This window comes from Varroa destructor, unplaced genomic scaffold (genome assembly GCF_002443255.2).
Source record: "Varroa destructor unplaced genomic scaffold, Vdes_3.0 BEIS01000002.1, whole genome shotgun sequence".
NCBI classification, from domain to species: domain Eukaryota; kingdom Metazoa; phylum Arthropoda; class Arachnida; order Mesostigmata; family Varroidae; genus Varroa; species Varroa destructor.
This window is the reverse complement of record NW_019211455.1, coordinates 29634979-29661900: the sequence shown is the minus strand read 5'-3', so window position 1 is coordinate 29661900 and position 26922 is coordinate 29634979. Positions and strand designations below refer to the sequence as shown.

The 26922-nt window shown below is 38.2% G+C and overlaps 3 protein-coding genes across 12 annotated transcripts in view; all 3 read left to right on the top strand.

Moving 5' to 3' along the window:
* The first annotated feature begins 1223 nt into the window (after positions 1–1223).
* On the top strand, positions 1224–8012 carry LOC111246047 (uncharacterized). Its single transcript, XM_086979892.1, has 3 exons — positions 1224–1345; positions 4723–4869; positions 6855–8012. The coding sequence occupies exons 2-3, from the start codon at positions 4723–4725 to the stop codon at positions 7059–7061; spliced, it is 354 nt and encodes a 117-aa protein (XP_086836018.1). The 5' UTR covers positions 1224–1345; the 3' UTR covers positions 7062–8012.
* Positions 8013–12489: 4477 nt separating this feature from the next.
* kappaB-Ras (NFKB inhibitor interacting Ras like 1) lies at positions 12490–16324 on the top strand. Of its 5 annotated transcripts, none has more exons than XM_022795260.2 (6): positions 12503–12734; positions 13541–13738; positions 14072–14161; positions 14492–14641; positions 15021–15116; positions 15570–16324. In XM_022795260.2, exons 2-6 carry the CDS (start codon positions 13550–13552, stop codon positions 15651–15653), a joined length of 609 nt encoding a protein of 202 aa, XP_022650995.1. In that variant the 5' UTR covers positions 12503–12734; positions 13541–13549; the 3' UTR covers positions 15654–16324. The 5 variants fall into 5 exon arrangements, with proteins under 5 accessions (XP_086836017.1, XP_022650995.1, XP_022650993.1 ...); XM_022795258.2 differs by having other exon boundaries at positions 12503–12792; positions 13481–13738; XM_022795257.2 differs by having other exon boundaries at positions 12504–12792.
* Positions 16325–16462: 138 nt separating this feature from the next.
* LOC111243633 (uncharacterized) overlaps positions 16463–26922 on the top strand; it is a 36533-nt gene continuing 26073 nt past the window's right edge. For 4 of the 6 annotated variants that reach the window (XM_086979876.1, XM_086979875.1, XM_086979873.1 and 1 more), the window contains exons 1-4: positions 16463–18530; positions 19894–20318; positions 20722–21159; positions 21350–21611. In XM_086979876.1, coding sequence (XP_086836002.1) covers positions 20057–20318; positions 20722–21159; positions 21350–21611 — 962 coding nt within the window. In that variant the 5' untranslated portion in view covers positions 16463–18530; positions 19894–20056. The other 2 variants (XM_086979871.1, XM_086979872.1) reach the window with 2 other exon arrangements.

The window sequence follows — 26922 nt, the reverse complement described above, 5'->3', positions numbered from 1 at the left end:
TCGCTTGGCACTAAAAAAAAGTGCACGAAGAAAATCATATTAAAGATATAGAGTCTCACGTGATAGTGTGACGTTCCGATCGTGAGCCCGTTCTCGATCTACAGCGTGGTACGTTTGAACTGAAAAAAGTCTGGCGGGCTGTTTGCCATACCGACCATGCCCCTATCCGCTACTCTCGCACCTAGAAGAAAGCCAGTTATCGTTAGCGCAAAATAGCAAATGTATTATGGCGAGAAACAGTGAGCTGTCTTCGTAATTAAAGTCAAGATCAGCAGTTATCCGACCGTTCGGCGCTGCACAAATCTTCACTAAGGATAGCAATTAACCGTCTTCATTTTTACTATTATTACTACTAGTTCACACAAAGCTTTTGAAAGATCGGAGGAAGATTCGTATGCAGCAAACCGGAAGATTCTCAACAGAGTTGAGATTTAAACGCCTCGAAAGTTCAACAAAATGGCTCAAACAGCAATTTTGATACACTTGATTTGTCCCTACAGAAATTAATGGCTGTTTTAAAAAGAAAAATATCTCTTGACTATTGGGCCGTTCAGATAAATGTTTGGCTAATTATATTGCGTTCTTTTGTATTTTCGGACTTTTTGGCCACTTTGGGTCTTTACATTCCTGGGAAAAACAAATTTGGCTGGGTGCGCCACCAAGTCCAAATCTGATTTGCTGGAATTCTTTGTTTGTGACGTATTTCAGTGATATATTAAGAAGGGTATATCTATTAATATTAATTAACTCACGACTTTTAATAAAAAGCTATTTGTGGATTAAACAAAAAATATTTCAAAAGTAACTAACTAGTGGTGCTTGCCTTTGTGTAATATTAGGTTGCCAAAAGATCATCGACCGTTTTTAACTAGATTAGTCTTTTTGTATGTACCGCACAGTAGCGAGATTTCCCTGAGTTTCATATCTCTTGACGCAAGATTATCATTAAAAATTGTTTATGGATTAAAAGAATAATTTTTTTATAATAACTAGTTGGTCGTTGGTTAAAGTCCGTTAAAGCTGCAATCGCGGTGGATAGTGGTGGGGTTAAATAAACATGACCGTCATCCATGACATTTCTAGCACATTCGAAAAAATTCGTTGAAATATCTATTTTTATTTAGATAGAGCCTTAAGACAAAGCCCAAGAAAAATTCTCAGTTTAAACGCGACACCTTGGATGTTGCATTTTGCAGCGCAGCTGTTTTCCGATTTGAATTCGAGAGGAAGAGAGTTTTGTTTGCCGGGTATCCAAGTAATACTCTGCTCTGGTCAAGTTCAGCGCTTTTCCGGTACCTCTCGTTCAGGAAAAACAGAAGTTATTCTCAGTGATGGGCAGAGAAAGGTACTAACGGTTTTTATTTTGCTTGTTATCGCTCATATTGAATTATTAATAGTTATTGGCTAATGGCGCAATGTAGCCCTAAGTAATGATGCTCAAGTAGTGTTGCTCATCTAGGTTAGCTTACTTTAGGAGCGATAAAGTTGAACGTTTCGCAGTGATTGTGCCTACTGAATTCTATTTCTTGTTTATTTAGCACTTGCTATGTTTTTTTATTTGATATTCAATTCATTAATTGAATGTATTTAGTATTTTTTTTCTTTAGTTATAGCCTCAATTTATCTATTATACACTTCGGTCTTCTAGAAACTTGTGAAGTTCAGTTTACCTTACGAGGAATGAGTGCAAAAGGGAACGCATCTTTTAAACTCGAAAATCATTCCGCAACGATCCAGTTTTTGTTTCTCTAAGGGCAAAATGAGGCAAAAATTCATCGAAGATTTGTGCCCTTTGGCGAGACAACGAATATTAGAGTATTAACGACCAGTAATGAGATGACCAGATATAAATACCCGAAAAACAAGACCCCATCGCCGCAATTGGGAAATCTCTCCAAGAAGCAAAGTTTGGAATCCGAAAGCTTTGTCATTTTATATGTCGGATATTATAGAATTATAATGAATATACTGAAAGCAAGATAACTATGTAAGAAACACGTTCTTCGTGGATTAATTCCGCGTCAGTTGAAAATTCCAACCGCGGTTGGAGCAATTCTTTCGTTTGCTCCCTCTCCGACTGGCGATAGGGACTGAACCACGTTTGTTTATGGGGATCGCATGCTTCAAATGATGCTTTTGTTGGTTAAAGTTCCGCAAAATTGCGCTTGGAATACACCACAAACATTTTCAGCTGGCCTGGGCTCAATCTAAGACCACTCATTCTTTATTTACCTGCCGCACTTTCAGAACTTATAACCTAAGTTCTGAAAGTTCTGAAGTTATAACCTAACTTCGCACCTGACGCACATTAAATGGGAAATTCCAGTTTTAGCCGACAGCCCGCATTATAGCCAAAAGGGCCGCAGGGCCACTAAGCGCCGATTTTAAGCCTAAAGGATGTTTTTTCTTCAAAGCTCATTTCTTTTGCAGTAAATTCAACTGTGTTCACTGTTTTTTGCATTTTTCACTAAGTTACTTTCGTTTGCTAGAAGGCGCACAGTGCAAAACTTATGAAATTTCGAAATTTGCGGATGTATAGTGCATATGTTATATTTATGCAAAATAATTAGTAGCAATTATAAGTGCGCAAAAAAATAACACTAATCAGAAGGAGAAGCCGTGATGAAACCGATCTCTTGATCCTTGCTACAGCATTCATTGATTTCATCTATAAATATCAGAGTGTAAAAAACTACTTAATTACTAATTAATACACATTTAAGAGGCTTGCGCTGGCCTTCGCCTCATTCGAAGTAATGTTAGGTCCTCACGAAAGCTTCCTGAATAACCTTGTCTGCTTATCTGAGGGACAGGTTGTGGTCAAAATTCAAAGGCAAGCATAGACACAGCTCGCTTTGTGCTGGAAGCCAGGCATCTAACGGAATGCCTAACGGCGATACTGGACGTAAAACTCGAAACATGGAGACCCTAATATATAAATAATGCATGTGTCTCGTTCTCAAAAACAGTGCCTGACTGTAAATATACATGATACTACATAAACATATATAAGGCAGGTAAGTACACATAATCTCTGGTCTGGAGTGTCCTTTTCGAGGTTTTATTATATCAGCACCTGGCGCGCTGTCGTCTGCTTGTGGGTTGCTTTTTACCACTGTTATTGTTTGTTTCGCAAAGAAGACGGCTCCTTATAGATGATGATTTAAACTATACGCCCGAGTTAACTCTAATAGCTTACTTGCCGCCAAAGTGAAATTCGAAGGCGATGTTCTCAGGTCAACGAAGGTATTGAAAACGGTTTTTTTTTGATAACTAATGTACTATCAGAATTCACAACACATTTATACAAATAATTACCTGGTCTATGGTTCGAATTTTTGAGGCGCCTGTGGCTGCAAAATTAAAGAAACATTAGGCCCCGGTATTCATTAAGGGAAAAATATTATTTTAGGCGAGATTTCGAAGTATCAATAAGGAATTAATTCTGGTTATGGAGTTCTGACACGATTTAATAGGCTAGCTAAATAATAACTAATAGTTTTGCTGATAAACTATGTGGAAATTTACGTAAACTAGCTATACACTGTACGACCTTTCCAATAAATATTTTACTTAGTTTCGAATGACTTACTTGGGATGAAACCTGATAAGTTAAAAATCTGTCCATATTCTCATAGAATTTTGCAATGCAAGAAACTCGTCACGAATCGTTTTTCTGCTCAGCCTTGTGAAACTATTGTCGGTAAAATTCAAATGTTTTCACAGTCAAATATAACATACAGCGATAGGTTTGAAAAAAAATGTAAGTAGCCCTCACCCATATCGTTGTGTTTATAGTTCATTTTTTAACCCAAACGTCAAACAGGTAGAATTCCTGCCAAATTGAAACAAACAGGATGGTTATTTTCATATAACATTTTTTTTTTCTAGTTCTGCAGTTCAATCGTGAGATTTAGCAGAGTCCGTCAAAAACATTGTATTATTGCTTAGGTAGGTTAAGTAGCCAGCAATAGTGATTAGGTAACTGAATATACCAAAGTAAGTTAAATAGCAAACAGTTCTCAGCAAATTCTGTTCTATTCGAAAAACGTGTGAACTCCTAGCAGTAATGTTGTCGGTTAGTAAATGTTCATATACGAACGCTTTAAAGATCCGCTTATTAAAGAACGCTTAGGTTATGTTTAAAGCAGATTTCTAATAACGTCGATGGGCAGTATGTCTCAGCGATAGTGTCTCACAGACATTGCACAAGTAGCGTACGTAATTAAGTACACTATTCAGTTCATCTCTAACTTCACCCCATGGGTTTGCTATCATAGTGCAACTGACGTACTTTCTAATTGATTTGTTAAATAATTTGGGCTGTAATTGTGGTCCAGCAGCAATAAAATTTCATTTGACGATAGAGATTTGGCTGAAAAAACTTGACATTAAAACTGGTATGTACTGACTGTAATATATATTTCAAATATCACAAATCATCAAATTACGCGTATCACAAATTACGCGTACGACTTCAGAAATTATACTTCCAGGGCGTAGAAGCACGAGACCGAAAGAGTTAATCCTGAGTTAAATATCAATGCTTTCTTTCAAAACTTGAACTTCCGGTAAACTTAGTAGTGGGTTATTTGAGAACAAATTTAGCAATTAGCCTGTTGAATTGCTTGGTAAAGAAAGCTTTAATCGCACAACAACTTAAATAGATAGGCTTATTTTGCACGTAATATCCTGATGTGACAATTCTTATTTGTTTTCTAGATGGCGAACCAAGGGAATGTAGCAGAAGCAGCTGCTAATAAACCTCTTCAGTGTCTGTACTGTGACGTAAAGTTTACATCCCTCATAGACGTTTTGAGGCATAATAGTAGTGCTCAGCACAATGCAAGGATGCAAGAAGTTAACGGGGTAAGCTTTTTTTTATTGCAAACACACTGATATCTATGGCTAGTATTTAGAATGAGGCACTTGATTGTATATATAGGTCTAAATTGACTCAATAGGTAGTTACGACTGGTTTTGGGGGAAGTTGTTCGGTGCGACATAGTATTGTTGCGTAGGATGTGACTGGCCTATTCGTATCAACTATTAGTAATGTTCCCGACGTCACACTCAAGGACAGTTTATGTTGTATTCCACTTGATTGGCACGTCGCGTACATGTATATTCTATACATGACAATTATGATGCTTTCGTTGTCGTAGTGACCAATTCGAATGGCCTGGTACTTTAAAGTCATGCACTCATACCTTCTAATCAATACAGAAAGCTTTACGTAAAATAATACGTTTGTTCCTAATACGGGACCTTTCTTCCTCTTTGAATTTCAATGAAAATTTCTCAAGAACTGTTCTGTTTTGTCCCTGCTCAACTGATGAGCTTCTTGTTAGATTTAGAGAACTTCTGTAGGACATCCACTGTAGATCCTGTAAAATCGCGACCCAAATCTGAATCGTTGTGTATCGTAGTTTTCTCCTTAAATTTCTTTTTATTATCTATTGATTTTGGGCTAGACTATTTTAATGTAAATGGAACGGTGCAATTCTCATATGATCAAGTCCTAAATAATTGACTAAATCTGCGAATATACGTATGACGTGGATTCAGGGCCGTTGTCAAAATGTGTGAAATTGTGCTTTACCGCGTGGTTGTATTAGTTGTAGCTGGATTTAGAATAACCAAGCCATTTCGAATATGCGTGGATAGCAATCAAAAATATTTTGTCTTTTAAGGAACCACTGAAATCAAGACACTTTTATTGGGCCGTATGACCGCTCGCCAGTTTGAATAGATATCTTTCTTAGATTTCTAGATTAGTTGGTCCAATGAAAACTATCGGGCAATGTTCCCAATATCGTTATGGATTTGATGACCAGTATCTTAAGAACCTTATGACCAACTTTGTTCTAGTGCTGCCCAAGTGCTTAGCGTATTATCCTTTCAATAAATTTAGTTGGAAAGCCTTTGGCATTATAATTCCATTTTTCTATAAAAGATATACTTTCTATGTAGACGGCGTATCACGATGGTTATGGAGGCAGAATGGCGGATCGTTTGTTGGTAAAGTGTTTGGTCGCTTAAGCAACGTTTTATTTATTTTTAGACTTATTTTTATTTCTGTAGTTATATGGTTGGTGATTTCATAGCGTCTCTCATTATCACAGGTAAACAAAAGCTAACTTTTACAAATGAACCATTAAAATCTTCTACAGAAATAGCTTTTACGACTCAATCAACAGCTTGTTACCTATGAATCTGTTGATTAGTAGTAAGTCGCGACAGGGCATAGGCATTGCCGAACATATCAGTTCTTTTTATATTGTATCTACAGTCGATATCCTAGTAGAAGAATCGCCCACCTTTGTAACCTCATGCTATTCTTTTATACTATAAGTGGCAGTGTTTTATAGTCGTTAAGTAAAATAAATTGATCTGTAAATGTATTTTCGGAATCAAACAAACATTAGTCCTAGATCTGGATTCGCGCGTAGTTTTGAAAACCGAGTATGCAGAGCAATTGTTTCTATTTAATTTTAACGACATAACGCCACGATGCCGATAATAATTCTCCATCTATGTGTTGTAGGTCATGTTCAACGATATTTGTAATAAGTGGGTATTTGCGTGCTCGCCTTTGAAGTTATGAGGTTTTCCTTATAACCATAGAAGACTAAACTTTCCAAGCTAGCCGTGTGCCTTGTATTTTCTGTAATAAATTTGCATTCAGGGGTTTATGTAATTTCACTACAATTGTGCAAAGGTTTGACTTATCGGTTGAATACGAATATGAACTCTTCGCAGTATGTGTGTAGGTTAATGAACCACTTGCTACTGAAGATCTGAGTAAATAATACGTTACCTATATACATTTATACTTTATACTCTCGTTTCAGTGCGGAACACCGGCGACTCCCATAGAGCAAAAAAAGGGTACCATATCGGAAGCAGATCGTATGTGCATAAGTTTGGCTGAAAGTGAATTTAAGTGTAACTTCTTCACGTGTCCCGTAGATAAAAACTTTCATGAGTTCCTCGTTTCACAGAACATCTTCCAACCATCTCAGCCTAAAAATGTACCTGCTTCTTCTGAGAAGGACTAATTTTAATTGTCTATCGCCTCGAGAAGACCACATCCATGGTAGCAAGCAATCATAATTAATAGTTAATAATAACTCGTGTAGTTACAGAATGGTCGCAGCTCACCGATGGCAGGTTAATATGGCTTTAGAAAATTCGTCTATAGTGAAGACAAACTGTGAACCGCAGTGGAGAATAATTATGTATGATATATGTCTATGATTGGCACCCATCGCGAGCTGTGCACTTGTGTAAGCGTGCGATGTCAGAAACATAGTTTATTGCCGTGATTTTTAAGGTTTCTTGGTGTACAATGATTTAAATCTTACACAACATTGGTAAAATGTAACTTACCTACCGAAACCTAACATGAAAGCTTCGCTCCAAGTTTACTGACTCGATTTGTTTGTTATAATCAGCGTTTTAGATACACAAATGGTAATAATGACGGTGTGATAACGATAGGTGTCAAGTAAGCCATGTATTTATTTATGGTCAAGCCAAGAACTTTTATGTGTGTAATGATGTCTGGGAGATGCATATTCACGAGTGGGATAAATATCTCAACAAATATTTGCCTAACAATACTGCCAAAGAACTGTTCTCATAAAGTTTCAACTATTCGCTTTTTAATTAGCTTTGCCAACTCGAGTGCAGGCGTATTATTAAAGTGGTATTGTTTGCGTTACACAATATGTTGAATCAAAGCAAGTGTAAGTCTATATTCACCCCTATTTAGTGGGATGCCTACCAGTTCTGGGTAACCTGCTAATAGGTCTAACTGACCAGCAGAATGTACGGAAGCTACATATAGTTAGAGATTTCGGCTTGGGTTGCCTATGCTTTCCAGACTAATTTCGTTCCAGTTGCCAGATAATATATGCTATTATTCATGGTCAATGACCCACGACTGTCAATGTGCATGTGCTGACATAATTGTTCTGCCTGCCTGAATAAAATTACGAAAACCTTTATTAGAGGCACGTTATTAATCACAACGATACGCAATATAAATAAGATTGAAATATGAGTTCAACTTGTCGTACACACACACTCCAAGGTTATTAGAGTGACCATGTAGTATGGGTCTACGTGATGACTTCATGCAACGAAATTTGTTTTCACTTCATTATTTATTTGAAGTGTTTCATTATTTATCTTTCGAAATTATGGTAAAAGCAGGCTGGTTATTTTTCTTATTTGTAGTGCAATAAAAGTTCCATGAGCTTTAGTCAAGGACAAAATTAGTAACACAAATTCAGCACTTCCTTTTAAATTTTTTAGAAATTTGATGCGAATGAATTTAGGACCAATGTTTTCTAGATAAAAAAAAGGTGTGGCCTATATAGCTTCTAATCCTTACCTCCCCTTACTTACGTTAAGTTCATTCATTCAATTATGTATCCAATGTTACTGATGGTCCTTTAGATTCACGTGGTTAGCATGCATCAACAATATCCTAGCATTGACGGCCAAAATTCATAGTAACTGTATACCGTTACATGTATTAAATCATTGAGTAAGAGCATAGATTAGGCGCACTAGGTAAGAAATGTATCACTTTGGATATTTTATATTTTGGAATTGTTTCGAAGTACATAGAAGGCCCTATTGAGATTGACAGTGTACGGGATTTTTACGGCATCACGAACAGAAGCTACGCAAGAAAATGATGTTCAACATTAAGCTGCATTAACTAAATAATGTGTCATCTAATTAAAAAAAATGCATGTATTGATATAGTTGTACAAATCCCAAAGCTAATCTAATTGGGAACTGCAGATTTCCAAGAAGCGCTTAATTTACCTGCTCTACGTATTTTTCCAGTGATTAATGTTAATTAATTAAATAGACTTCGGCTATTTCAGGACGTAGTTGTAGAATAAGAAAATCACCAATGTGTGCGTTCACCTGCCTCATCAGGTCAACCTCTATTTTGAGTTTTACGCCCGGTATCGCTGTTAAGCATTTCATTATATGGCCGGCTCCCAGCACAAAACGAAGCCTGTCTATGTCCAGTTTGAGCCTAGACCACGACGTGTCTTTAAGACAGCAGGCAAATACGTTACTACGTTATCACGGAGCTGATCAGGCCAGCCTGTTACATATTGACCATCTATAGTCTAAATACCAAATAATGATATTATACTTTCGAAGCGAATTAACTACGTGATAAACGTGTCCATTTGAGGCGAAATATAAAAGCAGTTTGGCATACTTTGGAATACATTTTTGGGGAGGCCTGTAGGATTATGCGTTTATCTGTCATTCATGGCAGTGGAAGAAGGTCAGTGCTTCGCGAAAAATACGACAGAACCATTACGGCAGGTGGAAAATTGCGTTTCTGAATATGGATGAAAGTCAACTATTCTAGTAGTCAATGCGTTCGCGTCGAGCAAACCCGAACAAAAATCATGTTATTTCTGACTGTTAAATGGCTTCCGAAAAATTTAATATGGATTTTCGTAAGCTTATACGAAAAAACCCAAAATATGATTTAAGCTGAAAAAGTGAAAAAAATTATCAAAAAGGACACGAAAAGCTATTTCTGATGGTTATTGAATTAACATGTTATTATGTTCTTGAGATAAAGATCGCTTTTTACTAGAGGGGTTTTGCATAAAAACCACAGCAGGCAGCATTTTTTTTCACTACTCATGCCGTTTTGCATGTTTTGGTTTTTTGCCCCTTTGGGGTCACAGTCCGTTTTGCTGTCTTGCCTGCGAGTATCATTATGGTAAATTTTGACAGTCCTAAAGGTATCAATGTATCTTTGCTCACAGGTACCACTGAAAAATTTTTCTCGAATTACCAAAATGCATTTTTGCGAAAGAAAGAATTGGACTCGTTATAAATGCGAATGACAGTTACATAGAATAAGCACGCCCGGCAGGGCTGTTTCTGTCGGTACGGGCGAAAAAATTCATTTAAATATGTGCTTTAAATTTTATATGGCCTAAAAACAAACAACATTGATATAGATATATATATATATAACAGCGATAATGCTGATTCATGACTGTGATCATTCGTATATGTGGCATACGTTAAAAATGTTGTTCTTCCGAAACCATGCGTTGTGCTAATGAGGCGTCAAGATTACTTTCAAAAACCACCGTATGTACTCGCTATTCGCAACAACATATGGTACAAAGTGTGGCAAAATACAATCCGTCAATTTAACCCGACATGTGTATACATACACGCATTCTAAGGTGGGTTGTGGTCAAAGGCCCCCAGGATAGTCATGTAATCAAAGTATGGGCATTTAGGAAATCTGTTTTTAGTTCGTCATTCAAGATGAACCTTTTGTGCATTTAAAACCGCAGTAAAAAATTGAACTGATAATTTTGTTCCTTCAAACAAAAGTTCGATGAAATGCGAGAAATATTTTTTATAATTTGGACAGTTAAAAGATGCAGTAGCGCAAATATTGCAATATTTCAAATTTGGGTGTACCTAAGAAATTTTGAAAGTCTCATAGTTTTCGAAATCTGAAATCAAAATGGTCTTACTGTAGTAGCCTATGTTACCCTACTTTGCTCCTATTTGCAATATCCTGCATTCATAGTCAAATATACAGCAGTACGTGAGCTTGCACTAAAGCAGTCTGGATTGCGAGATTGTATTTCCATATGTTCTTTCTTATTTTCAATAAACGACGATTTGTACCATATTGAAACTTTAGATCTATTTCAGCTGGTTATCTGCGCGTAAATCTCGAAGGGTAAATTAAAAGGTACTTGAGTAAAGATGCCATTACACATTACAGTTGCAAACTAAAAATCTCTGAAGAACAAATCGCTCTCGTTAAACACGTAGGCACTGCCTGAACACAGCATAATTATTATTTGTCCATCTCTGAAATTACAAAACGGTTGGGTCGTTCGTGTAGTTTTCATGCGTACATCTGAAGATCGTCACGTCACTGTTATTCGACGACGTGACTATAGCAACAATAGCCGGGACCTACAGAATCGAACAAACCCTTTTATACGATCAATCTTTGCAGTCACAGGCATACAAGCACTTGTAGTAAAAAAAGTGACAACTTGTAGTCTATAAGAATGTGATTTTTGTGCATATTCTAACATTAACAATAGATAGGTGAGCTATTTTTTAGAAAAAAAACAATTAATTTCGTAGAAGTCTCACTTTCATGTTTTTTATTTCCATTCTGAAGCATGTTTCATGTATTTTATGAAAGTTGACAATAGCTAAAAACGTTTGACAAGTTTAATTGCAAAGTAAGTTGAATTTCAGTGGTAACCCTCTCGTCTTAGATATATTTTTTGTTGGATCACACCGTTCGACGTCCGCGTTGCTATGTCGGAAAAGTTAGAGCATTCTTGCGAGATTATTGCAAACACGAATTTGAAATAGGTGCGCAAAAAGGATCGGCACAGAGTGTAAGGAACCACAAACAGTGGATATATAATTAATCTAAAAAATTTCCAGTCAGTTGATTCTATAGGTGACGCCAGTTCTATTGTAAAGTAACTTTAAGATTGATTTCAGAACAGTGCAGTATTAAAGTTTTTTTTTTTTTAATAGTAAAAAATTAAAAAAGTTTGAGAGAGTGAACTGTGGTATAAACTTCACTTTGTCTAACAAAAACGCCTAGTCTAGACTTTAATATTCTAGACACGTAAAAAAACATAAGAATGTCCATTAAAAACATCGATTTTTCCCGCTTTCTCAAAAATCACACAGTTGATTAGATGGAAAAAAAAATAATATGGATGACAAATGTTGGCACTTAGTAGATTGAGGGATCATTTAGCAAACGAGTGGTGGTGATAATGTTTTCAACCCTAAATCAAATCAAGACATTTTATTCGGATTGTTGTCTTAAATGTAATAACATAACCCTTTCGTGCTAACTCGAAAGTTTGTGGGCCCAATATATATTTAATCAATTACATAGGCACATTTTTGAGCAGCAGTTATTTCGTATTTAGAACACTGTACCTGACTGTCTCAAAAATGTTGATTCTGTAAGTGTGTTTGAAAAATATGTTAGCTATCATCTTTTATTTTATAATAAACGCCTTTTTCATTTTACAGTATTTGCAGTATTATTTCTATAGTATTAATTCTTATTGATGCTTGGTCCAAAACAATGTTTTTCAAACTCTAATCATATTAATGTAAGGAAGACATCAAATGAGTAAGTCTACTCGCGATACTCACATCGCATTAAGTTAATTAAATAAATAAATAAAAACCTCATACACAAGATTATATGTACTTTGTTGCAAGTGTCTTAGGTTATTTATTTACAAACGAAATATATTATAGACATTTTAGATAAACAAAGACGTTTGTGGCATTCAATATCTCTATAAGAATAGGTGCCTCCACATAAGAATGTTTAGTTTGTGCAGAACGATGCATTCATCCAACCAATCCTCTTTGGGGAGAGGGAATTATCAGCAACAGCTGCCGTGCCACCTGATTACTGTACTGATGTTGTTGTCGTTGTAGTTGTCAGATAGAAGTAAATATTGGACTACGATGTGACATATTTTATTGACAGCAGCTCAGTTATTAAAACAATTAGAATTGTAACCATATATTTTTTTTATAAAGTTTCTGTTGTAGCTTGTGTGCGGTTAGCGAACATGGATAATTAATTGTGAATGAAATTAATGTTAATTGCTATGATAGCGTGACGCGTCTAACTTGAGCTGAAAGTAAGAGAAGTACATTTGATTAAAAGTCAGTGGACTGTACCTCGTTTTATATTCTGAGGTAAAAAGACAAAGTAAATATGTTGAGGTGTTATGGAAAATCTTGTCGTTACATGTTTCGTATAGTGGTTCTGTACTCGAAATCAACCATGTCGCAGTAGAACTCATTTTTATCTTTTAAGTAGTCTTGTTGTTCTCATTAATAGTAGTCATATTTACTATATTATGTGTCAGTTAAGCATTGAACTATAATTTGAATCTTTTTTTTTAAGAAAACTAGTATATGAATTGTATGAATGAAAAGTATATGTAACTTTTTCGTTAGCAGTTTTTAATAGTTATATTTTATTTTTTTTTAATTTCAAGCGCAGAAGATGACTATGGTTTATGTAAGCTTTCGTGAGCTTCTAAAAATATGTAATAAACTGTGTAACATAGCTTATAGACAGAACTAGTTTATTAGCCATGAAATAAATTATCGCGTAATGACGGCTTCCTGCATTTCGGAAGTAGGTTGAGTAACGACTCATCAGAATTGTATACCCTTTATGAGAAAAAAAAAAGGAATATATCGTGTCAGGTGACAGTATTAGATTATGCACAGAGCCGATTTAATATATATGCCCACGCTTCCAACTTGTGAAAATAGGGCGATTGTCTACCTTGCTTATATCACGTAAAACCTAGACAATTATTCAAATTAAAAAACTTTTTTCGTAGAGTTCAGTTTTCTATTTCGTTACTTCAAGTGGGCTAAAAGACGAGGTAATGCAACCGACCGTTTGTGATAACTTGTGTAAACCTGTCAGTTACCAAAGATGCTCAAGAATCAGAATCACCAGAGTCGCTTTGTGCGCATAACGGTGTGCGGGGCGAGGGGAAGTGGTAAAACTTCGCTTATCGAACAGCTAGTCTACGGAATTCCGCCAGTACGAAAGAAAGCACAACCTACCATTGAAGATATCTATGCCTGTTTTGTTGAAACGGAACGTGGGGTTAGGGAAAAGGTCAGTACTCACTTTTCATAGATGAGTGTGTTTAGTGCAAATCCAAGTATTGTGATATATTGCATTTTATGTACAGCAAAAAAAGAAGTGAGTTAAGGGGAAAAGGGCACGAATATAAACTTCGTACAAACGTGTAGACTTTTATGGCTCTCGTCGAAAAAAACCAGAACTGCTTCGTACGGCAGAATATTGCTTTGAATAAAGCCACATTTGAATTTAATTTGAATTATATATTATGGGATGTTACAGATATAAGAAGATCAATGTTGTAACAGAATTCTGCATAAGAATCAGCTAATGCAGATGACTTTGTAAGCTTATTCTCATATTCAGCAGGTGTTCATTCACGATACTCAAGGAATTGATTCTTCGAACTACGACATCCCACGAACACTCATGCCACACACCGACGCCTTCATTTTGGTTCGTTATCAATTTGTAATAATACCAAAGTATTCGAAAGCGATCAAAGTAATGCTAATCGTACAAACACATCCTGTATCAAATAGGCAGACTCTCTTAATAACATGTGATCTTTTGAAACACTAACATGAACTTATCCTGTTTTTGAACTTTAGCTCTGCTGAAGTACCTGACAGCGTGTTTTGTTTGTCAAAATAAAATTTATTATCATTATTCATCGATTATCGAACCTTGCATGACCGTGCAATAAATACTTCAGCACAAAGATGACGGCTTTGTGAATAATGTTCGTTTTTTTTTTATCTCCATGAATACCTATTTTCACACTAGGTGTACGCGGTCAATGATGTGGAATCCTACAACATCATGGAACAGCTCAAAAAAGATATCGACAAGAACCTTTCGAAAAAGGACGTTCACTTCCTCATCATTGGAACAAAGTTGGATCTCAAACAGCGGCGAGTTGAAGCGGCGGTCGCTGTAAGAGTCATTTGCGCAATGATTTCTATAGTAAACACACTGCGATTGAGCTACGAGATTGACTCAACGTTTGTTGTGGTCACTAGTAGTCTGAGCTAGGTTAAAAATTAGATAGAGCGCAGGGAGGTTTTATAACATAAAATTTCAGCTGTACTGATAACCTTGGCACTATGTAAACTGATGAGCTTACAATATCCTACTAAGGACACTTTAGTTTGGGGTTGGCACTGGATTTAAAGTAGCGCAACGAGCCGCGCATACCAGACACTCTAAACGAAAGGTGTGTTTTATTTCTATGGAATAAATAATGAGTCTTCTCTGTAGCAGTAAACACCTATAGAGTAAGCAATCTTCGCTTATATTCCCTTGCCTTTTTTAGTTGAACTGGGCAGCACGTGAAAAGGTCCGTCTTATAGAGGTATCTTCGCTTGACAGGAGGAGTCTCGTCGAGCCACTGCAGTATATCATGAATAAGGTGCACAAAAATTATTCACCGTTTGGTATCATTCAGTTGTAGTGCATATAGATTAGAAGTATAAGAACTGCCCCCTTAGTGATAATAGTTAAATGTTCACGGCAAAATTAATTTGTTCCAATTAAAATACTAGACTATTTTCTAATTATTATATCAGCAGCTAAGAACCTGCTTGCCCCAGGTACTTGCTTCAACGTTCACCACTAATCTGTAATATGTTTTTGTACACCTGTATTGCGAAGTATAGCGGGTTATTAATATCTATGTAGCTGCCTATGAATATATGAAATACCTAAACAATCTCTGATCACAACCAGTAAGTAAATAAAAACGCCTAATTAAGCAGTTAGTGAAAAACTATTTCAATATTTGTAACAATCGAGTGCTTTTTCACCACCATTTTTCGAATAGAAGAGGTGACCAACGATTCTGTATATTTTTGTCTACTTGTAGGTAATCCAAACACAATCAAAGTCAACATTCGGCAGACCAAAACTCGGGGCGCGTTCCAACACAATTGCCAATATTAATGACTAACTATTTTCGCTGAATTTTATCATCATTTTCTGTTTATTGGGCTGTCGTGCGTAAAATGCAGTTTAACGTTTCCTCTGTACGGAAACAATGCAAACTGCAGCTACCGAGTTCTGCGGAAATTTATGATCGCAAGACATGCGGTGCGCAAGTTTTGAATGATCTATGATATAAAATAATACTGGATATAAACTGAGCAACAGCGTTCATAATATTTATTCTGTCCATGCTTCAGATATTCACATTTATTTTATGTAATTGTACGTGTATTCGTGTTGTATAAAAAATTAACTGTTTGTATGTATGCACAACGTGACAAGCAAAGTGACTGCAAAACAAGGAGTGAAAGGTGTTTTTAGGGTTACTAATATCATAGTATATGTGTGATTAGACTGAACCACTTTTAAAGTGGTGAGAGTAGTGAAAATGCTGAAAAACATATTGATAAATCCCCCAAATAAACCTAAGAGTCATTTGAAGCTGTTACTTAACACCAAAAACTGTGGCAATCATCCTCGACGTGAAGCGAAAAAAAAACAGGAGAATTAACTGATACGTAGCACTAACCTGATGACGACACAGTGGTATATTGTGCTATATAGAAGCGCAAACGGTGGTTACACAGATCTTGAAAAATCCGCTATAATAAAGGTACAATGTGATATTTGTTCTAAGAGCGCGTATCCTTCTTGTGTAAAGCTTCTATTTAAATAAAATTTGCTTTAATATAGTTTCCAAATAAGACACGTGTTCGGATGCGTTGCTTCTGCTTGAATATAATTGTAAAGGCGCAACAGGTTGGAGTACCTTTGATATTTCATAACATTGAATCTGGGCTTTGAACGAGTATATACGTACGCTTTTTTCATTTTTTTTTCCTTCATAATTAACTCTTTGAAGCTTTTGTAAGATGACGGTTGATTTCATATCAGGTTGTTGTTTACTTTTTCGTAGTGTTTCAACAAAAATGATTGTAGACCTTTATCGGAATCGTGCAAGTTTGAGGTTAATTTGGTGTACAAAAACGCACAACATATATTTAGCGTTTGTAAATAAACCATTGTTATTATAATATTAATTTAGCAATAATGTAGTTCAATAGCAGAAAATGTTATTACTCCGAAATTCATCTCGCTGTGCTTTCTTATGTAGGCCCTACATTTTGTAACAGAATTTGCCTAAAACAGATTTGTAACTGAAGCGGAAAGAGGATAGCGGCAAGAGCCTCTCTCACTGTTTTGTTCACTGTTTTACCTAGTTACATTGCCTCATTTTGTTTTTTATGATAATGGATACATGAAAGCTTTCATTTAATATACAATTCAATAAAAACAATATATTTTTTAACCTTTCAAAGAGCAATACGCTTTGAGAAAAAAGTACCCTATATATTTTTTTATTTTAATGGATTTTACTGAATAAATAATTTTAAGTACCATCCTTTCCCTTCTTTCATTTGACCCCGTTAAATGAATATAAAACTTCACAATTTTATTAAGATATATTTCTATTCAGCTATGCAATAAAAATATTTTTTTTTTTTTTGAGAATATAGTAAATTTTCTGCCTCACACTCAGAAGTTCAAAGCTATTCTCCATCGTACCCTCCAGCATAGAGTTCAAAGCAAAAGGCAGCAAAATAGGACAAAAAGGCATGACGAAATGTTGGTGTTTTTTTAAATGCAAGGCTTTTGGCCAAGTTTCGTCATACAAAGCCGTCGTTCGTTTCCGCAACGCGCTTAGGGCGCCACTAACCGACAAAACCTAGCTTTCCCCTTCTCACTTCCCCTCCCCCACAGGCGAAGCAGACAAAAGACGAAATGAGTGGAGAGCTGCTACTGGCCAATTGTATTGAATGTGTGTGCTTTTATCAAAGGGTATGGTATATTCTATGCAACTGGCATTGTGGCGACTTTGCCTGCTGAGTCCGCCATCTTGTTTTGTCGTTGCACCCTCTACAACGGAGCCCTAGCGCGGTGGCGTCTTCGAAGAGTATTACCAGTGGTGACTCCTGCCGGATGGAGGCACCCCCAGCCAACCTTACAAGCCGACGCTAAGCAAGAAGGCAATTGAGTCAACAGAATAAGCACAACAGTCGACTAGAGCAGAGAATAAGGAGGATTAACTTAGATTGTGCTAGTGTATGCGTCTGTTGCGTTTCTGTGGAGACGACGTGGATATTCGAACGTATCAAATCCGAACCGAAGACGACGAGTTTGTTGCGTTTGTCTGCGATTGTGGTGACACACAATGTTGAGTGCACGCAGGTGCCATAATCTCGTTGAAAGACAAAAACAAGTAGCAAGAAACAGCGATCCAACGCATCAGCCAGCGACGAGCATTTTGATGAATTTTAGTCTCACGTCGAAGCAGCGCCACATAGTACAGATTGAAGAAAGTGGAGAAAAACTGATTCCGCGTTCGTTTTTGTCTCAACAACAGCTAGAACCGCTGCTGCAATCACATGATGATGATGATGTTGCACCAGGCCTTGTCCTCGCTACTGAATCGCAGTCGCTCAGAACTCGTTTGACTTCAGTGCAGAGCGGCTGTCTGTGAGCAACCTGATAAATGCTAAACGATCATTTGAGCTCCGCATCTAAGTATATAGCTAAAGAGCAGAATGTGGAGGCGGCGACAGTTGATAGTCTGCGGTAGAACAGCTGTGCTTTGCGGCGCCAACTAGCAGAGAGCAAAGGTTTTGCGAACGCTCTTGTTTGTGGCGGATGGGTTGTGTAGGTGCCTTCTTGTTCAACTTAACTACGTTCGTGTTTTGCAAGTGGTTGATACTGTGGCAGTGTTCGTGTGCTTTTATGTGTATAGCAAAGAGATTACGTTATATGTGCACCTTTCTAGTATTTCACGTCTTCAATGGAAAAGGTAAACAGATCATAACTTCAGAAACTGTAGTTTTTAAATACGCCTCTAGTAATTGACCATTATCTTGCATTTAAAAAAAGGTTAAGTAGACTCCGAATATTGCGTTCTTGTATGGCAGCAATAAGAAGCTGCGTCGGTATATATATATATATATATATTTTTTTTGTTTATTCCAATTATATAAAAGCTTATATTTTATAACTCATTATTTCCAACAGCTAGTCTGAAGAAGAGCTTTAAGTAGTGCATCCACAATTGGAGAACTGTTGTTCATATAAAAAATAAGTAAGTCTTCTCGTGATCGCTTTAGAACGCCTGAATGAATGAAATGTCGTTGGGCGGTTGTTAGAAAGCGCATCGGGCCGCATCACGTCTTTGCGCTTGATCGATATTTTAATTCGGCGACAGCAGTTGGGCGCGAGAAACGATGTTTTGTTCGCTGTATCCTTTGAAAAGTCACAGTTCCGAACCAAATGGCCCTCCAACTGTGGAGGCAGTGCAGCGGATTGGTGTCAATAACAGGTGACGAGTACGGCCTGCCGAATAGAACAAGTTCGATGGGTTTACCTACTCTTTAAACCAACAAAAATATAATAAAATTACCGTTATTTTTGTTATTCTCGATGAGTTATTGCCACGGTGTAAGAGAGGTAAAACTAAAACTTGTTTTCGATTTGTTATCTCTGCCCTGATAATGAACACGTTTTCTTTCTTTATACTGTTCACGAGAAGATTATGTGAAATGTAATTCCTTATCTTATTATGATTGTCATACAATAAAGTAGTTGGACCATGTTTTATAAAGCTGTTGTCGCTGCAAGTTGTCCTTATAGCTTTTTCTTATATTCTTACCTTTTAGAACGTTTATCTGCGAAAAAATAAATGGAAGTAAACATTGGGCACCGGTGGTTACCCATTTACAGTACTGAAAGCTCTGTTAATTATTAGACAGGGTTCACTCGGTTTCGGAAAATTTGACTTTATTTTATAATGTAGCCAATCTTATATTCATATTCCATTTTTTTTTTAGTTATATTAGTTAAATATTAGATAAGCTTGAGATGCGGCATAGGAGTCAGTTCAATTCAGTACTGTGATTTCAGTTTAAATGCAATGCCGACTGTTGAAATTTTGTTACGTTCGAGCTAAATTGTAAGCTTGCACCGGGTAGTCAAAAATACCCCATTTAAAGTCCTTCCGCAGATTGCATACATTGAGACATTTTAAAACAGAGGTTTGAATTAGTCTCTCAAACATACTTCTGATGTTGCGGTTTTCATCAAACTACAATCTTCACCAATCGATTGATCAAAAAACGAATACTCTTCTTACTAAAAGAGCAAATGTACATTACTCATTATAGGATCTCAACTGGATGGCAATACGTGTTTGTTTCGTGGGATTATCATCACCTGGCTGCATGCAAACCTATGTGGGCGTAGGAGAAGCAGATCGTTTTCACTAAGCAACTAGACGTAAGACGTTCTGTTCATCCAATTGTGGAGTGTTTGTTGGTGTGACCGAAAATGGAAGGGCACGACTCGCTTTTACTCGGGTGGTACCCGACGCCAACGACCCCCGCCTACCCCTCGGTTGACCTTCCTCCGGGCCCACAAGCTCCATCCACATCTAATCTCGTCCGCCTACCGCCAGGAGACTATCCGGATTTGCGGACGCCGATAATTCAGCAACATGAGCCAGGCGAGACGACCGCGGCTGGCACAACGAGTAACGGGGCCAATACGACTGCACAAACCGCAGGTCCAACTTCTGGAACCGCAACGGCAGGTACGAAAACAAGCTTTCAGGTTTAGCCTAAGCGGATGAATGTGGAATATGATCTCCATGTTCTCTCTGAAGAAACTATTAATAATAGGACAAGTCGCCTTAACTGACTTGTGCACTTTTAGGGTCTTTGAGGAAGTTAATATCAGCCACCCCGCTTCCTGTCCAGTCACTTTTTTTGGCTGCTGTTAAGTTCAATCCGTTGAATACTCGAGGGATTTCTATGCTCTTCGAACTAATAGTTGTATTATCACAAGTTTCATAGTACCGGTATGACATTTTAAATAGAATACAGTATCATTCTCAGGAATCATTCTCCTATGTGTTAATTAGCCTAACTCTAGCGTGTGCTTACTACAAACGTAATGTTTCAGCTACTAACTATTGCAATTGCCGACTGTTGCAGGAGGTGGTGCTGGTCCTGCGACAATTCATCTACCTGCAGCTGCAGCCCCAGCTGCCGCTACTGGCGGAGGGGGCCCGGGGGGCGAAGCTGCGATTGTTGTTAACGTTGCCGGTCGGATGGGCTCAGCCAGTAGTCAACAGAATGCCCAACAACAGCAGCATACGTTACATCTGTCGGGACATCATATTGTTACTCCATCTGTAGCTCAACTGCATGTAACTCAAGCTGGTACAGCCGCAACAATGGTCAGTGGTACTAGCAGTCAACTGGGAGGACAGACAACCGGAACTGGGGCACAAGTCCTTCAGCAGGTGGTTGCCCAGGCTGCCGGAGGAGGTCACCAACTAGTACATATGGTTTTACACCATCCTGCCGGAACGGGTCAAACAAATAGCGCTACAGCTGCCGTCAGCATGGGTGGAACTTTGCAGATCGGAGGTACGTATGGTAAACCAAGCCGTCAAAGGTCAGTCAGGTTTGGTTAGTACGACTACACTTGTGGGTTTTTGTTGTAGGCCTATGGTGCAGTGTTTAGCGTTTAGAAGCATGTTTAATGCCTATGTAGTACAACATTGCAGTTAACTGGTTTTAACTAGCATGCGCTTCGGTTTTTGATTGGATATGTCAGGCCTCGCTTCCGTTGGTAGCGGCGTTACCGTTCAGGCACTAACAGCCGGAATGCCCTCCGGCGGCCTTGGAGGAGGCGGAATCGTAAATGTCGGCACCTTGGGCGTCCTAGAGGGAGAAGAAGCCGTTGGAGTTGAGGGTGGACCTCCATTTCGTTGTGAGGAATGTGGCCATGTAGCTAAAACAAAACGGATGTTGAAGAGACATTTGGCCACTGTGCACTCGCAAGAAAGGAACTATCCCTGTCCGTATTGCGATGCCAAGTAAGTAATCTCACCGTAAAGTTCCGTGTTTCCATTATGTGTGTACTACCCTCTCCCCCCCCCCCCACACACAAATACAATAAGCTGGTGTATGTGTTGTTTAATTTAGGCTGTGAACTATATAATGTACAATAGTGCCAATCACGTATATTTTCATGCGAAAAACAAGTCACTATGGCTAATTTTGTCAATTTGGTTATTCTACGTTCATTTTTTTATCATAGGGGCTAAGTACCTCCTATAAACTGTACGGGTCTTTAACTAGGTATTTACATATACTTGGGTGGGTTTTTTCTTAAAGAAGCGGAAAAGGTAGCAGGATTATTGTGAATGACTGGCAACTTACGTACGATTATTTTAGATATTTTCAAAATTAATTATTATGTATATTGATTACGTGCAATAAGATGTGAATAGTAAAAATATTACTTAAAATTTTCATGTTGTTTTTTTCCGATCAACTTAAGCATTAATTTTTTTTTGTCTGTCTGTGTGTTAGACTTTTACAGTATCAGGCGGACGTATGCAAAGGCTCGTTTGTAGTAGACTCATAACCCATGATACTTCCGTTGCTTTAAGTAAAAAAAACATCATGGTTCACATTTCATTTACTTCATTTAATTAAATACGTGTTTATTTATTTGAGCTCAAGAAAACTTAAGAGGTTCGATTTTTGTGCATTTGCACGATGGTGCTTAAATTGGGCTACATTAACAAAATTCGCAGCCCAGACGCCTGGCTCTATCCCAACAGTATGCGTTCGTCGGAAATTCTTATTTAAAAATGTGCTGAATTATGCAGTAGCGTACTTTTTTACTGCCTATCAATTTGTCTAAGCTGATTAGTGAAACTGGGCAGGCATGATACGCTTACTGAGATTTGAAAATATTAGCCGAGTTTTTATTAGCTTGGTTTATTTATAAATATGCCGAAACATTGGTCTTTGACTTTATCATGGTACTATAAAATCTACGTCGTTCGGTGAGCCATTGAATCAATTGACAGTCTATCCTGGTTTGATCATGAACTTCGTACATCTGAACCGAACCTATCGTATTCAGTACACTTGTTTATTCTAACTGAAGTGACATATTTACTTAACTCTTATTGCTGTATGCAAATATGTAGTTGTGTAATGCACGTCAGACAGTGTGAAGGGCACGATGGGGCAAGGAACGAGGACCACTACCTACATTTCCTACTATCGGACACAGGCAGTAAACTGTTAGAGCAGCGTACTTTGACGGAGTAGCTGTAACTACAGTTAAAAACATCGCTAAACTTCCTTTTGGCGTACCGAACATGTAGACGTAGACGTCTTTCCCTAGAAGCATAAATGTAATACTATGTACTGGAAAAAGTATTATTTTGCAATGGTCTATTGTAGCGCAGCTGGCGAGAATCAGGCAGTGAAGTAGATCATGTGATGTACCTAATTATAATAAAAAGGTAATAGTAATATTTGAAACTCGGCCTGCCCACTGCCACCAGTCGTTAGCAGACTAGGCTAAAAATATTGGAGGGGATTCCAGACCCACCGGCTACTTTTGCTAAATGTGGTCCTTATTCCTTGCAACCCACTGAGTATTTATATGGTGCCTTCGTCTGTCTGCGTTCTAGGTACAAATCGCGCAGTGGTTTGCGCGTCCATAGCATCAAACACAACGTCGGAAAGCACAAATGCGATGTATGCGACAAGTTGTTCCCGTACAAGGGCGCCCTCGAGGAGCACATGAAAGTTGTGCATGAAGACTTTCGTTTTCGATGTACGTGGGATGGGTGCGAATTCAGCACGACCAGCAAATATTTGCTCAAGGGTCACGTTAGCTACAATCATGAAGGTGGTAAATACGTCGATAACAAATTCCGAAAGAAGTGTCGGTTTTGTGAATATGTCGGCTACGACATTCGCGGCCATGAAAGCGCAATGCACGGATTAGAGCCACGCTTCGAATGCCCCACATGTGGGAAGAAGTTTCATTTTGGCAGTAATTTGCGTCAGCATAAGAAGGTTCACCTGCCTGTTGACCAATATCCATTTGTGTGCCATGTTTGCGGCGATCGATTTCTTCGGCGACGGCAGCTTGAGGATCACTATATTGGTAAACACACGAATGAGAAGCCACATCTCTGCGTCAAATGCGGATTCTCTTGCGCGTCACGGCGCACAATGAGCGACCATGCGGCCGCTAATTGCTACGAGAAAGAAGCTGCGATGAGATGCAAGTTCTGCGCTTTTGAAACGAAAATCCCGTTCACGATGCGTACGCATAAAGAGGAATGCCATCCGAAGCACATAGTTAAACGCAAAAAGCAGCGCAAAGCGTGGCAGAGCGATAGCGGTGACGATGGAGAGGGCGAAGAGGGGCCGGACGAGGATGAAGAGGATGTCACAAACGCAGAACAACAATCCCAGGGGGTACAAAAAGGAGGGAGAAAGAAGTCGTCGAAAGTTTTTTATATGCCTTGGTCGGTCAAGCCTGATCAGGGTAGCTCGGACGCAGAGGTCGGAGACGAAGTTGAAGAGGCACCGACTGCCTTTGTCAAACAGGAACTTTTGGATGGGGTGGCGCCACAGAGTAGCTCTCCTTTAAAAGTGATTGCGCCTGCTGTTGAAGAATCGGCTACAATAGCAGTTAAAACAGCCGAAGGTTTGGAAACAACAGGTGAATCAGTGGCACCGACTGTTAATCCTCCTCGGAAGCGAGGCAGACCTCCAAAATCGCAGAATGGAGAGTCGTCACAGCGGAAGTCACAAGCCAGTAATCGAGCCGTTCCGGCAGCACCCACTGTGCCCTCTCTGAAAGTCACACTGAAGCCGACATTGAAGCCAGCTAAGTTAACGGTTAAAGTTGCGAAGCGAAAAACATTGAAAAAACGGGGTTTGAGGAAGCGCAGAAAGAGCAACTCAGAAGAAGACGAACTCAGCGATGTGGACGACCCAGACGTGTCCGATCTGGATGACGACGACGAAGATGACGATGATTTTGAAGAGGCCAGATTTCTTCGGGAGCTGGAAGCCAACGATAGCGATGAGGGATCGACGAAACGGCGGAGCAGCAGACGGAGAAAAAAGAGCAGTTGGAGGATAAACAATTCCGCTATGTTTGACGACAGTTTCTCCAAATCACATAAAAGAAAACACAAAATGGCTGATGGAAATCGTCCCTTAGCTTCACGAGATTCACGTGTTGCCGACTGTACTAAAAAGGAGCCTCTACTGGCAGGGCAACAGCAGCCTTTAGAAGAGGGTATGAGCGAAGAAGCTTCGATTACAACCGACGATGCCGCTGCTGTGCTAACAAACATTGCTGTCGAGTCAGCTACAGCGACGTTTGCAGTGCCTGCTCCACCCAAACGGCCGCGCGGTCGACCACCAAAGCGAAAGGCTGCATTGGCTAGCCTTGAACGCGTCCAAGAGCCACAACAAGATTTTTTGTTCGAAGAGCGTCTGTTACCTGTGCGGTCAAGTTCTTTGGCTACGAGAAAAGCTTCATCAAAGAAACACCCCTTACAATCTGAAGCCAAAAATACAGTGGCCTCAACAACAGCAACAACGACAGACACAATCGTAGCAAAGACTATAGTTGCCGCATCTAGCTATGATCGGGAGGATAATGTTTCTAAAACTAGCGATGAAATCGAATCACATCTGTTACCTAAACAGCAAAATCAAACTTACGAGAAGGTTGTCAATGACGACGATGACGCAATCGTACAAATTTCATTCGGTGATGAGGACGGTGCGGAAGAAACGCCTTCTGAAGAGATCACCATGATGAACTGTTTTGAGTGTAACATGTTCTTTATTGATGTTGACAAATTTCGGGATCATATGAAAAATGAGCATCAGTTTGAAATGGTTATCACTGCTGACTAAGGGTGAACAAAAATTATCTTTTTTTTCTTTTTATTTTCGCGTTTTTGTTGGGATGATTTAACTGCTTTATAAAATATTTTTTGTTGGATAGTATTATTCGGATAGCCCTGATTTTTATGAGTTTAAGAGCAGATTCATTAACAGATATTCATTTGGAAGCTTGTAGGCAAGCTTGCGAATAATACGAGTAATATGCGACAAAATGAGACTGGGACGGGGTACCTCATATAAGGTGATTTTGCTAGGCTTGGAAATTTATTAGCAATTAAAGCATTTAATTGTGTACTCTATTATCCGATTTTGACAAAAAGGAAGAATTTAATCTTGAGTGGGCGTACAGCAAGGGTTTCTTAGATAATTAGGAAAGTGGATCTTGGACGGGGCATCATCATTAAATAGGCGTTATACCGGGTAAAACTAAGTCTAGCTGGAGAGAAGATGTTTACCAGAAAAAGAACGTACCTATAGGTAGATGAAAGGTCATTCAGTAATAATGACAAGAAAACAACAGAAGGTGACAAAGAAACAATGCATTGGAAATAGTCATGTGCGACCGAAAACGAAAAGACTCTGTCCTGAATCAAATACTAGCACAAATAGCACAAAGTGCTTAAGCATAACGATTTATCCATAGGGTTCATCACCAATGGTGATTGTCGTCGTAGTGTGACAATTACTAACATTGTACATATAAACTTTACATAAATAGTAGCGGTTCGCGGTTAATGGTATGTAAGTGGTTAAGTAGCGAACCAAAGGATGTTGTTGTTACGGAATGTACAAAGATAAAATCACCATCCTTTATATTGTAGATTATATATGATTTGTGCTATTCTTAACATTTTCTTTGCGATTTACGTACCGCTGACATGATGATTTATTTAGTTTGTACAAATATAAAAAAATTGTTGTATGTTGAGATACAAACGACGGACGCAGAACATACTCTGCGGTACTATATTGATATAGTTTTCCTGTGAAGGCAGTGGACGGCGTTCCTCTTACACAAAGCAATTGTCGAAGTGCGCATGTTAAGATAAAGATACTCACGATCATATTCTTATTACAGTTGCTATTATGAATATTATTTGAAATATTACGCTCTTACAAGGCCGTTCTTCTACTTAACGGCGATATTATTAAACATATGGTGATAGCAGCATTGAAATATCTAATGAATCAAGGAGAGCACAAATTACGTAAAATATTTTTAGAAATTAATGAAGAATGTCTGTCTCTTTCGACATGCCTGTACACTCCTTACAGTTACCTGAATAGAAAGAATAAATAAATATCAAAAACAACTTCATCTTCACTTGATTTCCGGTTATCGTACCAAATACCATTTGAAGTGTGTGTTGAGCTCGTAGCTACTTGATGTTTATCTAATTATTAAAAATATTAGAACAGGTATTTAAATTAAGGCTAGTC

Excerpts from the sequence above, each read along its gene's own strand:
- LOC111246047 (XM_086979892.1), top strand. The coding sequence starts at position 4,723 with ATGGCGAACCAAGGGAATGTAGCAGAAGCAGCTGCTAATAAACCTCTT. Across the intron at positions 4,870-6,854 it reads GGATGCAAGAAGTTAACGGG|TGCGGAACACCGGCGACTCC; the intron begins GTAAGCTTTTTT and ends CTCTCGTTTCAG.
- kappaB-Ras (XM_022795260.2), top strand. The coding sequence starts at position 13,550 with ATGCTCAAGAATCAGAATCACCAGAGTCGCTTTGTGCGCATAACGGTG. Across the intron at positions 13,739-14,071 it reads AACGTGGGGTTAGGGAAAAG|CAGGTGTTCATTCACGATAC; the intron begins GTCAGTACTCAC and ends TCTCATATTCAG. Across the intron at positions 15,117-15,569 it reads TGCAGTATATCATGAATAAG|GTAATCCAAACACAATCAAA; the intron begins GTGCACAAAAAT and ends GTCTACTTGTAG.